Source organism: Stigmatopora argus, chromosome 1 (assembly GCF_051989625.1).
Source record: "Stigmatopora argus isolate UIUO_Sarg chromosome 1, RoL_Sarg_1.0, whole genome shotgun sequence".
Classification (NCBI taxonomy): Eukaryota; Metazoa; Chordata; class Actinopteri; order Syngnathiformes; family Syngnathidae; genus Stigmatopora; species Stigmatopora argus.
The window spans coordinates 27,961,803-27,976,698 of record NC_135387.1 but is presented as its reverse complement, the minus strand read 5'-3'; the positions used below and the strand labels follow the sequence as shown (position 1 = coordinate 27,976,698).

Sequence of the window (14,896 nt, the reverse complement as noted above, 5' to 3'; positions counted from 1 at the left end):
TGTTTGTAGTAGTAGTGGTGGTAATAGCAGTAGTATTAGTAGTAGTGTTTGTAGTTGTAGTAGTAGTGGTGGTAGTAGCAGTAATATTAGTAGTAGTGTTTGTAGTAGTAGTAGTGGTGGTAGTAGTAGCAGCAGTAGTAGTAGTAGTAGTAATAGTAGCAGTGGTATTAGTAGTAGTAGTAGTGTTTGTAGTTGTAGTAGTGGTGGGGTTTTAAGAGTCTTTTTGCTTCTTCTTATTAGGTAAAAAAAAATAAAAGTGTATCTTAAAAATGCCTTTTCTTGTTAAATATCAACATTTATCTCATCCAACAAAAGGGATCGACGTCACTTTGTCAACTGGTTCCGTCCCACCATCCCCAGCAGGCTTTTATGAGACCGGTTTAGCCCGTTATGTGAGATTTCAGCAGAACTGGAATATCAAGGGAGAACTTGCCCAGGCCTCCGTGTTTGTGTTCCTCAACACAAACCACTCGGACCGGTTTTCTAGGGTGGGGAGGCGAAGGATGGGAGGGTGTAAGACAATCTCATTCGCCATAATTTCTCAATGTGACCGTATAATTCGGCGCCGGGGGAAATCCGAGGGGAGCCCAGAGATTGGTCCCGCTGAACCAGGTGAGTTTTTTTTAGAGGGCTCGGGTCTTTGACTTTACTGGAAGACCTGGCCAAAAGGTTTTTAGGACTTGAGACTAGATCTGTTCCACTACAACGTGGGATTGAAAAACTCTCACGGGCTTTAAAGAATGCTTGATTTTTTTGGGTGTGAAGTTGCGTCTTCTTGGGTTTTGGCCAAGGTTGTCGTTGATGGGTCGTTTGGGTGATTTCCGTGACATCGTTTGTTAGGTGGATTGTGGTTTTTATTTTGCTTTGAGAATTGATCATCAAAGTTTTTGTTGACATGGGATTATATTAATTTGGAGGGTGTAATGCTATATGCTATATGCTAATGCTTTGGTTGTAGGGTGGTTATAGTGAGGGTGTGCAAGTTGGTGTGCGTCAGTTGATCGGAAAGGGACAGGTCTTTTCTTGCAATTGGCCTTTGCTTGACGTATCCCGACTTGTCGGGAAGGCATCGTGACGTGGGATGAACTGACTACAAAGTCATATTTATTTATTGTATGCGAACAGTACTTTGTAGCGTATTTAACGGCATGTTTTTGGAGCAAAAATTCCTTGCTCGATGGCATTTTGACGCTGGGTGGCTGGAGATAGGAATCAAACCGCGGACAATTCAGTCGCCGGGCAACTCGGATTTGGAGATTTATGGCTTGTAAATGATTATGATTTGTTGGTGTGTGATTGTTTGACTCGGTCAACATGTTCTTCCTCATAAAAACTGGACATGGACGTAATCTGGCAGTCAAAATCGTCATGCAAATTTAATATGGTGGGAAAAAAAATTACAAAATTTAAAGGAGACAGAGAATGACTTACTTGAAATATTTTTTCAATATTTTTCTTCCATCAGAATTCATGTGGAATTTGACACCATATTTGGATACTCAAAATTGCTCATAGGTGAGCATCTGGTTGTGATTTTTTTAATTGAATCAAATGCTTTTATTGTCAATATAAAAGTACAATGAGATGTAAAGCCTCAACGCAAAGTGCACAATAACAACAACAAACAGACAAATAAATTATCCCAAAAATAATAGCAATAACTAATAAATAAATAATCCCCAAAATAATAGCAATAACTAATAAATAAATAATCCAAAAAATAATAGCAATAACTAATTAATAAATAATCCAAAAAAATAATAGCAATAACTAAAAAATAAATAATCCAAAAAATAATAACAATAACTAATAAATAAATAATCCAAAAAATAATAGCAATAACTAATAAATAAATAATCCCCAAAATAATAGCAATAACTAATAAATAAATAATCCAAAAAATAATAGCAATAACTAATTAATAAATAATCCAAAAAAATAATAGCAATAACTAATAAATACATAATTCAAAAAATAATAGCAATAACTAATAGATAAATAATCCACAAAATAATAGCAATAACTAATAAATAAATAATCCCAAAAATAATAGCAATAACTAATAAATAAATAATCCAAAAAATAATAGCAATAACTAATTAATAAATAATCCAAAAAATAATAGCAATAACTAATAAATAATCCAAAAAATAATAGCAATAACTAATAAATAAATATCCCAAAAATAATTAATTAATTAATTAATAGTCCACATAATAGGTTGTCAGCAATATAAATAAGTAGGAAAGTGCACAAATAACAACAGCAGACAAACAAATGAATAGATAAATAATCAATAAATAAATATGCATAGCTATATACAAAAAATGTTGGTTGAATGGATGTTTTAATTGGGATTTGTCCATGTTAATAGCTGTTAGGAATATACAGTAGATTTATTGACTTGGACTTTTCTGCACTATTTTGACCAAACTGTCATTCAATAATTCATTTTATATATATATATATATATATATATATATATATATATATATATATATATATAATTTATTTATATATGTATTTTATTATTTATTATTTTTGTAATTATTTTTTATTTATTTATTTATTACCTATTTATTTATGTCTAAAATATATTTTCCTGTGTCGGTATTCTCACCCTCATGCTACTGTGACAATGAAATTTCCCAAATACAGGATGAATAACGTTATCTAATCTAATCTAATCTAATTTTCTGAACCTCTTATCCTCACATTGAGGGTGCTGGACCTAATTCCAGCTAACTACAGCCACCAGGTGCGAGACACCCTGGTGGCCAACCAATCGTAGGGCACAAGTAGACAAACAACCAATCGCTCGTAGCTCAGGGCAATTAGCCAACAATTATCTTAAAATGCATGTAGTACCTGGAGAAAACCCACACAAGCCTGGGGAGAACATGCAAACTCCACGCAGTGGGATCGAACCCTCGACATAAATTAAGATCTTACAAAAAATGAAAAAAAAATTCTACTGGCACATTCACGGGTGGAAAAATATGAGTTTTGTGTATTTGACACCGAGTAGACGCTCACTGGTAAAACCGGCCCTGCTAGTTGTCATCGTCGTCAATATGACAACCAAAATTGGCAACGAAAACGGGTTGCATAAATACATGCTTGCATGAAAAGTGCCATTCAATCATTTCACTTTAAAGCACAAAGTACGTTTTGACGGCTGAGGGCGAATAAACGAATGGGATTGCGGTTAGAAAATTGAGCAAAGCAAAAATATGGAAGAAAAACAAATAATGCAGCATATAGGTAGCAGTTTTTTTTTTAAATATTGATGTATTTGTGCCTCCAGACTCCTGTTGAATGTCCAATCTGTGAAGATAGACGATGGAGAGCTTCAACGAGCTGCTTCTGAAACTCAAGGAAGTCCACGAGCGAGAGCTTGAGGGTGACAAATTCACCTATTAAGACTTTATTGGTCATTTCATTTCTTTAAATCCTACATTTTTTAATCAGTTGATGGTGCCATGTGTTTTTGTTTCAGCTTGGCAGATGAAGGTGCAAGAATTATCCAACAAGAAGGGCTGGTGAGTGGAGGCAAAATGTTGTTTTGGGGGTGGTTAGTTAGTTGGCTTCACAGTCCTGGGGATTTGGGTTCGATCCCAGGTGTGGAGTTTGCATGTTGGCACCGGGGTTGCGTGGGTTTTCTCTGGGTACTCCGGTTTCGTCCTAAATCCTAAAAATGATAAGCTAGCTGGTTAAACACTCTAAATTGGCCCTAGCTACAAGTGATTGGTAGTGGGTTTTCTCCGGGTACTCCGGTTTCATCCTAAATCTTAAAAATTACAAGCTAGCTGGTTAAACACTCTAAATTGGCCCTAGCTACAAGTTATTGGTAGTGGGTTTTCTCCAGGTACTCCGGTTTCGTCCTAAAACCTAACAATGCTAAACTAGATGGCTAAACACTCAAAATTGGCCCTAGCTACAAGTGATTGGTAGTGGGTTTTCTCCGGGTACTCCGGTTTCGTCCTAAATCCTAAAAATGCTAAGCTAGCTGGCTAAACACTCAAAATTGGCCCTACGACATGTGATTGGTTGTGGGTTTTCTCTGCGTACTCCGGTTTCCTCCAACATGCCAAAAACATTCATGCTAAGCTAGCTGGTTAAACACCCTAAATTGGCTCTAGCTCCAAGTCATTGGTTGTGGGTTTTCTCCGGGTACTCTGGTTTCCTCCGACATCCCAAAAAATACATGCTAAGCTAGCTAGTTGAACACTCTAAATTGGCCCTACTACATGTGATTATTTGTGGGTTTTCTCTGGGTGCTCTGATTTCCTCCCACCCCAAAAAAGCATGCATGCTAAGCTAGCTGGTTAAACACCCTAATTTGGCTCTATTTACAAGTCATTGGTTGTGGGTTTTCTTCGGGTACTCCGGTTTCCTTCCCCATCCCAACAACATGCATGCTAAGCTAGCTAGTTGAACACTCTAAATTGCCCCTAGCTACAAGTCATTGGTTGTCCTATGTCTCCTTGTGCCTTGCGATTGCCTTGCCCTCGATTCGGGGTTTCAGAGATATCCTAAGGTAGGCTCCAGCACCCCCTGGGTTCCTTGTGAACCACTCAAAATGATCAATAAATGAGTCGGGCCACTGCAAGTGATATTTGTCCTCCACCTGTTACATCTTGTCATGCTCAACTCTTACGGTGACTCATGTTTGAACACGTCCCAAAACATGTTTTGTTTTTCTTAGAAGTTATGAAAGAAAGCTTAGATGCAGCTTTGTTTTGATTTTGCACGTGTGTGTGTGTGTGTGCTCAGTGATACCAAACGAATGGAGGAGCTGTTCACAAGGAACCAGCAGATGAAGGAGCAGCAGCGGTTGCTCACTGAAAACATCAAGACACTTGAAAACAGGTACACACAGTTGAATTTTTAATATAAAAAGCATGCAAAAATTGCTCCTCTATGCTTGTCAGGTTGAGAGCAGGCCTCTGTGACAGATGTACAGTCACTCAGGAGGTGGCCAAAAGAAGACAACAGGAATTTGAAGTCTCCCAGATGCAGACCATCCAACATATGACGCTTCTAGGTAGTCCCGTTCGCATACCTGGCAACCTCGGCCAATCGCTCGCCTGATTAATGATTGCAATTCCCCTTAATAAGTGATAATAAACCGTACAAATGCAACGCAGCACGTATTTACTCACATAGGGCGCACTTAAAAGTCAACAAAAAAAAATTAGAAGAAAAAAAACGTACTTTTTTAAAAGTTTTTTTTCCTGTACAAAAGTTGTTATACGGCGTACACCAGTGGTGTCAGACTCGGGTTGGTTCGCGGGCCGATTTCTCGATTTCATGTGGGCCAGACCATTTTAGATATAATATTTAGATTATTTTAGATAAATGGATTAAAAGAGCTTTTTTTAAAATATATTTTTAGATTTTACAAAATGATTTTTGAACTAAAAACACAGAAAAAATGGATTAAAAAATTAGAATTATTGATTTAAAAGGGGGAAAATCAGGAAATTTAATATCCATCTATACTCTTCATTTTAATTTGATCCTAAAACAGAAAGTCGGCACTCCTGATTTACTTTCCCGGGCCACACAAAATTATGCGGCGGGCCAGATTTGGCCCCCGGGCCGCCACTTTGACACATGCGGCGTAGACAATTTGAAATTCGGAGTGGTTAGCGCGTCGGATTCACGGTTGTCCGTCTCCTTCTGCCCTGCGATTGGCTGGCCTCGTGCTCGAAGTCAGCTGGGATGGGCTTCAGCACCCCCTGCGACCCTTGTTAGGATAACCGGTCAAAAAAATGAATTAATAATTGAAATATTATATTTTTGCGCATATAAGCCCCATTTGTAACAACAAAAAAATGATGACAGAATCGAGGGTACGGCTTATATGCGCACAAAACTTGCTATACTCTTTTTCACCAGTAGATATGGGCAAAGCAACATTTACTATTTTTTGGTTATTTTCTGTTTTGCAGTAAGAAATCAACCATTACTGGATGAATTAATTCCTTATGATATTGACCCTAATAATGTGCTTTTGATTCATGCAGTATCTCAGAAATACCACGTGCAATGATTTTTCTCAAGATTTTCCCTTCAAAGTAACACATTTGTACTCCCTATTAAAACCATGAATATGGAGGCGAATTTATGAATCATGGAGCGGCTTATACGCGAGAAATTGTACAGTTCAAAGATTTTAAGGTCATTTTAAGAGTGTAGCTTATGCGCGATGGCGGCCTTTATTGGATTGGATTGGATAACTTTATTCACCCCGTATTCGGGAAATTTCATTGTGGCAGTAGCAAGAGGATGATTAGACAGAACAACAAAGCAAAAGCACAAAGTACAAAGCAAAGTAAAGTAAAATGGCATCATTGAGAATCACCAAATCAAATCATTAAGACAGAAAAGCAGCAAAAACACAAAACGAGCAAGAGTGGACGGAGCTACCGCCACCGGCTGCCACTTGAACGGCGCCATCTTGGTTGCGGTAGCTAAAACGGATACAGACTCAAAAAGACATTGTAAAGTTGGACAAAAACTGGAACCACACACATGAAGTCTTCCACATGCGAGTAACTATGATAGTTTTAAGGCAGCCCACCAACAGTGTGGTAAGTGAATGGTTTGCCAGCCAATCACAGACCAGCGGAACACCCCGTGCATTTGACATATTGACACACGGTCAAAAGTGTCCCTTACCAAATGTTGTTGTGCCGCAGTTGGAGAGACCAACACCCTGAAAAAAGAAAACAAGAAACTGCGAGACGAACTGGACAATTTAAGAGAAGCGCTAAAGTGAGTATACAACAATGGCTCTTATTTTGGAGGGGTGCAACAGACGTTCTCGTCATCCCTTGCCTCGCAGGAGCTCAGCTTTGGAGGCCAATCCAAAGACTTCCCCGGAAATTTCACCTTCCCCGGGATCGGTGTCTCTTATTGCCATGGCAACCGGCAGGACCGCCTCTAACCAGTCTGAAGATGGAAATGTTGGAGTAAAGCAAGAGACAAAACAAAGAGTTGAGGGTAAGATTGTAAATGACAGTTTTTCTGTTTTATTAAAGGCTTTTTTTAAATTTTCACCGATTTTTCTTCAACCAACAGAATCTCATTCTGAATTTAAACGTTTGCAACCAGCGAGCAAGAGCCACTTTGTGAGTTTGATTTTAATGTTTTCCTTAAACATTGGGCACACATTCCATATTTTTGTCATTGATTATACATCCATTCAGCTTAATTGTTGATCAAATATATAAGCTAATAGACACCCTGTCTTCAGCATTTCAAAAATATGTCTTTATTATCCCAAATCGTGGAATTTTTATAACTATCATTTAACTAAAAACAATAAATAATATTTAATCAGATATGTATTCATTATTAAACATGCCAAATATGTGTTTATCAATAGAAATTAATGTCATATTTTCCAGAGACAATTCATAGTGCATTCTGGGAAAATAAATTATATGGAGATTTCTGTCAAAAGCAGAGCAAATCCATCAAAAAATATTCATAACACCTGAATTGAGAAAAAATCATGACATTGCATTGTATTTGTATTCCAATGTTAATAAAATAATAATAATAATCACAATTTGCATGTAGTTCACTTCTCATGCGTCAGGAGGCGCTAAAATCCCAGGTATTATTCTCCAAAATGTTATTATTAAAGTAAAGATGCCGATTTATGAATAAACAAATAACTCAAGTTACACAAAATGCAATAGAATACATTATATTAAAAATGAAGCAAAAACAATACTAGCTTCATTGTGGACAAAGGCCGACATATACTAAATATATCATGAAATATATACATTACCATCATTAATAATAATAATAATAATAGCAGGGCTATGTAACATTACTTAGACAAACACACATATTATGCGGTATTGTGAATGTGGATTTTATTTTATTTTGAAGGCTGTATCAAATTTTACTTCACCACCCTGGAAGACGGAGAACGTGTCACATGGAGAGCGGAGGTAAATCCAATTCCAGAGTTCATTCATCTATTTTTTTTTTTTTTTTTTTTTTATATTGGGCGGCACGGTGTCTGAGTGGTTAGCATGTCTGCCTCGCAGTTCTGGTATCAAGGTTTCAATCCTGCGCTCCCACCTTTTTGTTTAACTGCCATTGACCGTAGGTATAAAAGAAAATCTTAAGAAATATTACAAATGTCATAAAAAAAAGATAGAAAAGCTGTAAAAACAAAGACACGCGTAAGAGCCGACGGAGCTACTGCCATTCGAGCGGCGCCATTTTGGCTCCAGTAGAACAGATACAGACACAGGAAAAGACATTGTAGAGCTAGATAAAACCCGAACCACATACAGGAACTTTTCCACAAGTTCATTGAGACCTTTGAGCTCCGGTCACAAAAATAAAATCATTCTTGTTAAAAAAATATATTTTGAATATTTTGCCTCAGATCTCACATGATGGGACCTCTGGACCAATCACTCCCAATCCCCACTCAAGCTCTTTTGATGAAGACCTCTTCCCCCTTGCTTCATGCCAATGGGGGTCCAACAAGACATGCACTGAAGGCTCCTGTCCTCTTCCGCCCTCAGCCAATCAAGAGCAGCCCCGTATCATTTCCTTGGGCTCTTCCAGAATCTTCTGCGTGGACATCCATGTCCACTCCAGGAGGAGTCACCCAAACGAGGCACTCTTTCTCCAAATCAAATCTTACCCGATTCCCCAATTTGGTCCCGACGAGCCAACACGCCGGCCTTTCCTGCCTTCCCGATCATGGTTATGGACCTCACTGGCAGAAGCATAGCGTCTTCCCAGGATCCGTGAAAGAACCCACTTTGATACTCCGGGTGAATAATGTAGCAGAGCACAGGGAGTGCCTGGTTAAGTCACCGGAGAAAAAATACATGCCGCCGCCTAGCTACGAAAGCGATTCCGGGGAAGGAGTCAAAGATCCATGCGATGGTCCTCTCGATCTGTCGGATAGTGGGAAGACCAAACCCAGCCAAACACCAAAACATGAGATGTCAGAAGGGGGAGAGAGTGCAAAGCTAAAAATTGACGAGGAACTGATGAGGAATTTTCTCACGCATTCTAAAGAAGGATCGCCTCCTACTTCTCCATCCATCCCACGACCTTTACTCGAGGTTTCGCAAGACATCATGCAACCAAAATTCAAGGTACCTTGACCAGCTCGCGAACGATGAGGGGAAAATATTTGGATATCAAAGACACAAAGAGCAAAAACTGTGAGAAGTCAAAGAGCCACACCACCAAAACAGACAGACACGCACACAAAAACACACCATTAAAACCATATTCACCACAACATTTTCTTGACGGTGAAGGGAAAATAGCTGGACATCAAAGACACAAAGAGCATAAACTGTGAGAAGTCAAAGAGCCACACCACCAAAACAGACAGACTCGCCCACAAAAACACAATTAAAACCATATTATTCACTACAACATTTTCTTGACGATCATGGGAAAAATCTGGACATCAAAGACACAAAAAGCAAAAACTGTGAGAAGTCAAAGAGCCACACCACCAAAACAGACATGCACACAAAAACACACAATTAAAACCTTATTATTCACCGCATTTTCTTGAGGATGAAGGGATAATACCTGGACATCAAAGACACAAAGAGCAAAAACTGAGAAGTCAAAGCGCCACACCACCAAAACAGACAGACGCACACAAAAACACACCATTAAAACCATATTATTCACCACAACATTTTCTTGACGGTGAAGGGAAAATAGCTGGGCATCAAAGACACAAAGAGCAAAAACCGTGAGAAGTCAAAGAGCCACACCACCAAAACAGAAAGACACACACAAAACACACCATTAAAACCATATTATTCACCACAACATTTTCTTGACGATGAATGGATAATAGCTGGACATCAAAGACAAAAAGAGCAAAAATTGTGAGAAGCCAAAGAGCCACACCACCAAAACAGAAAGACGCACACAAAAACACACCATTAAAACCATATTCACCATAACATTTTCTTGACGGTGAAGGGAAAATAGCTGGGCATCAAAGACACAAAGAGCAAAAACCGTGAGAAGTCAAAGAGCCACACCACCAAAACAGAAAGACACACACAAAACACACCATTAAAACCATATTATTCACCACAACATTTTCTTGACGATGAAGGGATAATAGCTGGACATCAAAGACACAAAGAGCAAAAACTGTTAGAAGTCAAAGAGCCACACCACCAAAACAGACAAACACAAAAAAACACAGTTAAAACCATATTATGCACCACGACACTTTCTTGACGATAAAGGGAAAATAGCTGGACATCAAAGACACAAAAACCAAAAATTGTGAGAAACCAAAGACCCACACCACCAAAACGAAGAGACACATACATATTTTTCAACATAACACTTTCTTCCAATCTGTCATATTTTTTTCAATATATAATTTATTATTTAGGGCGGCCCGTCGGCATAGTGGTTAGCACGTCGGCCTCACAGTTCTGGCGTCCTGGGTTCAAATCCAGGTCAATCCACCTGTGTGGAGTTTGCATGTTCTCCCCGGGCTTGTGTGGGCTTTCTCCGGGTACTCCGGTTTCCTCCCACATTCCAAAAACATGCATGTTAGGCTTGTTGGACACTCTAAATTGCCACTAAATTTTGGCCGGGATCCGCATGCGGCTCGAAAGCCACGTGTTCGCCACCCTTGATCTGTAGTTGTTCTTACAGATGGCAAAAGAGTATGTGGAACAGACAAAGGAGACCAATGGAAAGACCGAGGAAAGCAATGGAAAGAAGGTCCCGGCCCTCACCATCTCATTACGACCAGGTAACCACTAACACTGTATAAATATAGCGCGTCAGCAAGCAATGTACCCAGACAGTCAAGCTGTCAGCGTCAAACAGTGACATCTAGTGTCCAGTGTGAATGTAGCCAAGTGTGCCAGAATACATGCATTCACTTAATTAGCTTCAACTAATTTTGCGTTTTGTTTTTGGAACAGTAGTCGTGCTGGAGACTATGAATTCTACTCTACAAAATCACGACAATTTATCAAGAAAAGGAGAGGTGAGATTATGTTCAGAATCAACAGGGGTATTATGTCAAAACTACTGTCTAATTTTAGGGCTCCCATTTCAGTAATTTGTTGGATGCGGATGATGTAGCGATGTTATTTGCAAGCCATATCTGTTCAATTTGGTGTCAAACATGATAATTATATCAAGTCCAGAGTCAGTGCCTTATGTAGCCATCTTGGAAATGGTGACAAGGGCTACTTTTAAAGTGACATTTGTAGCTGGCGGCCATCTTGGAGAGGGCAAATGTGAAACAAAATATCAAAGAGTACATGTTGTGTAATATGAATGTGCTATTTCTTAGTACTAGCTAACAATTCCATATTTTTGAAGGTATATGCATTTTAGTACTTAATTACTGCATACTCAGTTAAATGCAAAAACTAAATGCTATGATTGCTAGGTTATTGAATGAATTCCTCTAAAACTCGAGTCAAAATGTCTTTTTTATATATTTCTTTAAATATCTGTTCAATTTGGTATCAAACTTGATACTCATTAAGTCCAGAGTCAGTGTCATGTCGCCATCTTGGAAATGGTGACAAGGTCTATGTACTTTTAAAGCAATATATTTGTAGCTGGCGGCCATCTTGGAGAGGGCAAATTGTGTTGGGAAACGAAATATCAAAGAGTACATGTTATGTCTTAGTAGTAGTTACCGATTCTGGTATTTTAATACTGCATTGGAGGCCCTTCCAAGACTACTAGTGTTCATGCAAGACTAGTTAAAACCACAATTTCTGAAAAGGTCTGGATTAAAACTAGCAATTCTATCATAGGTTCACATACAGTATTCTTATATAAAAATCTAGATGAGTCAAAGTTGCTCAAAATGTGGGTGACTTTTCAGCTGACGAACAACAATAACAAAATCACGTTGTTCTGATGCTAGCAATGCTTTATATTTTGGCGAAAAACTGCAGATTTTTTTTAAACGATACTTCAATGCAAAATTAATATAGCCGTCTCATCGCAGTCGTTGCCACCAGCAGTTAAGACGGGATGCTCAGAGGAACAGATGGACGAAGGGGAGAAAAAGGAGGCTGAAGACCAGGATGAAGAAGGCCAGGAGGATGATCAGGTCTCAGGACCGGAGAACAACCACGGCTACAAGAGGAAGAATTTATTTGCCAAAATGGAATTGGACCAAGATTCGGACGCAGATGGTAATTTGCTTGTTTAATCCTTTCATTGATGAATTATGATGATTTTTTTTAAGCCTTAGAGCAGGGGTGTCAGACTCGGGTTGGTTCGTGGCCCGCTTTAACGTCAATGGCCGGACCATTTTAGATACGTATAATATTTAGATTTTTTTTTAAATAAATGGATTAAAAGAACTGGATTAAAATCCCTGAATATTCAGTTTTTTTAAAGATCTAAAACAATGTTTATTTTAGCTTTTTTAAATATATTTTTAGATATTACAAAATTATTTTTGAACTAAAAACAAAGAAAATATGGATTAAAAAATAGCAATTCTCGTTTTAAAAGGCGGAAAATCAGGAAATTTAATACACATCTATACTCTTCATTTTAATTTGATCCTAAAACAGAAAGTTGGCACTCATGATTTACTTTCCCGGGCCACACAAAATGATGCGGCGGGCCAGATTTGGCCCCCGAGCCGCCACTTTGACACCTGTGCCCTAGAGGGTAGTCATTGGCTCCCATTCAATGTCAGTGGCTCCTCCCAGTCAAAATGCTGTCATTGGCACTGAAACATGAGCATTCACATTGAGATAAATACTATGAGAAAAAAACTTTAGTGTTAACCTGTCTCTATTTCCGTTTGTAATCATTTTAATTTGATTCATTTCGTTTGATTAATATTGTATTTATTTATAAATACATATATAATGACAAAAAATAAAATAAGGTCATGAATAATAATTTCAAATATATAATTACAACCGAACAACACAATTAAGGTCAAAAAACAACTGCAACAACAATTGCATATCAGGTCGGACCACAAAAACAACTGCGTAAGAATTTGCACAAGTAAGCATAACAATTTCCATAAAAGAAACGAGCGACACTATTTTAAAACAATACGCGAGTATTTTCGGAAGTTGATTCGATTATCGCCATCTGCCGGAATCCAAGTCAAAGCAATTTAAGAGTCCTTCACAGATCTTCATTGCGAACTCAGATCAACAGTCCTCGGCCCGGGACTGGGTGATCTGTCAGGTCAATAGTCCTCAAAACAATTAAATGTCCTCGGGGCTAGCTGCAGGCGGAAGTGTCCTTGGTAACGTTATACTGAGCGATTAATGTTTCACATATACATATAATGATTAATATTCCACACATACATATAATGATTAATGCGCACATATATAATAATATCCCAGAATAACACCAACAATATATATATATATATATATATATATATATATATATATATATATATATATATATATATAGCACTTTCCCTTAGAGAGTTATATTTGCCAACAGCATGATAATGATGTGATGTATAATAATAATCTTGAGTTTGATTGAATGCTTTTATTGCCATTATACAAGTATAATGATATAATATCATTAAGTGTCCTTTTGACATTTTCTCCTCCTTTCTCCACAGTCACGGCAATAGCAAAGAAAATGAAGACCACTGTAAAATCTCTAAAGAAACCATCCAGCTGATCCAGAGATTTTAACCGTAATCACGATGAGGGAAAAAAATCTCATGGGATGGAAAAAAATACATGTTTTAGAACTCCTATACACAAACTAATACAGTATATAATTATTTCATCATGGCAGATTTAGAAAACAAAAGAGCCTTTTTTTAAAAGCGCAAAGCCGTTGCAATGAGGAACACCCTTCCATTGTACTTTGCATTTGTAAGTAATATATAATATTTTAGGCACTGAAAGTGATGTCATAATTGACCTTTGACCTTTTTGTTTGAGCTAAAAGTTACTTACAGTTTCAATTTGGACAGCATCAGGAGATGATGATGTCATAGCTAGCTATATATTTTATTTTCTGCGATAGTTGCAAATAATAAGATCTTTTTTTGGCTTTTAAACTCCCCAAATGTTCATTTTTCAGGAAAAATATTCATAATAAATAGCTGAATTATCTCAGAAAGCTAATATTAGCATGTTTAAAGCTAATATTAGCATGTTTAAAGCTGATATTGGCATGTTTAAAGCTAATATTAGCATGTTTAAAGCTGATATTGGCATGTTTAAAGCTAATATTAGCATGTTTAAAGCTGATATTGGCATGTTTAAAGCTAATATTGGCATTTTTGAATGGGAAAATGATGCAAAAAAGGAAATATAACTTGTGTGTATTGTAAGGAAATGCAATTTCAATCCCCCTAGCATGGAGCAGCCGAAAGTTTAAAGATTTTTATGAAACTTGTTGGTATTTTACTGGACTTTTTCACCTTTTAACTCCAAAAATGTTCATTTTTCAAGTAAAAAAAAAATCATAATAAGCCAAATTATCTCAGAAAGCTAATATTAGCATGTTTAAAGCTAATATTGGCATGATCGGATGGGAAAATGGTGCAAAAATATAATATAAATATAACTTGTATGTATTATAAGTGAAATGCAATTTCAATCCTCCACGCATGGAGCAGCCAAAGGGTTAACCATTTTTATGAAACTTGTTGCTATTTCACTTTCCTGGCCTCTTATGTTTACCACAAATTCCCCTCCTCTCGCCCTTCGTGTCTTTAGTGGCCTAACGAATGGAAACCAAAAAAAGCAAGAGAACTTCCTCTTCCTCATTTTCAAAATGCACATATTTTGCAAGCACTAACTTTCCACTTACAGCTGTGACAGCATCTGTTCACACAAAGGGGTGCGTCTGATAAATCGACAGT

General features: G+C 37.6%; 1 protein-coding gene across 1 annotated transcript; it reads left to right on the top strand.

Annotated features, from left to right (window-relative positions):
* The first annotated feature begins 501 nt into the window (after nucleotides 1-501).
* rbbp8l (retinoblastoma binding protein 8-like) lies at nucleotides 502-13,812 on the top strand. Its single transcript, XM_077617710.1, has 14 exons — nucleotides 502-612; nucleotides 3,308-3,403; nucleotides 3,500-3,542; nucleotides 4,777-4,872; nucleotides 4,935-5,047; nucleotides 6,708-6,783; nucleotides 6,854-7,011; nucleotides 7,090-7,139; nucleotides 7,915-7,976; nucleotides 8,423-9,149; nucleotides 10,702-10,801; nucleotides 10,977-11,041; nucleotides 12,026-12,215; nucleotides 13,637-13,812. Exons 2-14 carry the CDS (start codon nucleotides 3,343-3,345, stop codon nucleotides 13,696-13,698), a joined length of 1,803 nt encoding a protein of 600 aa, XP_077473836.1. The 5' UTR covers nucleotides 502-612; nucleotides 3,308-3,342; the 3' UTR covers nucleotides 13,699-13,812.
* The last annotated feature ends 1,084 nt before the right edge of the window (nucleotides 13,813-14,896 follow it).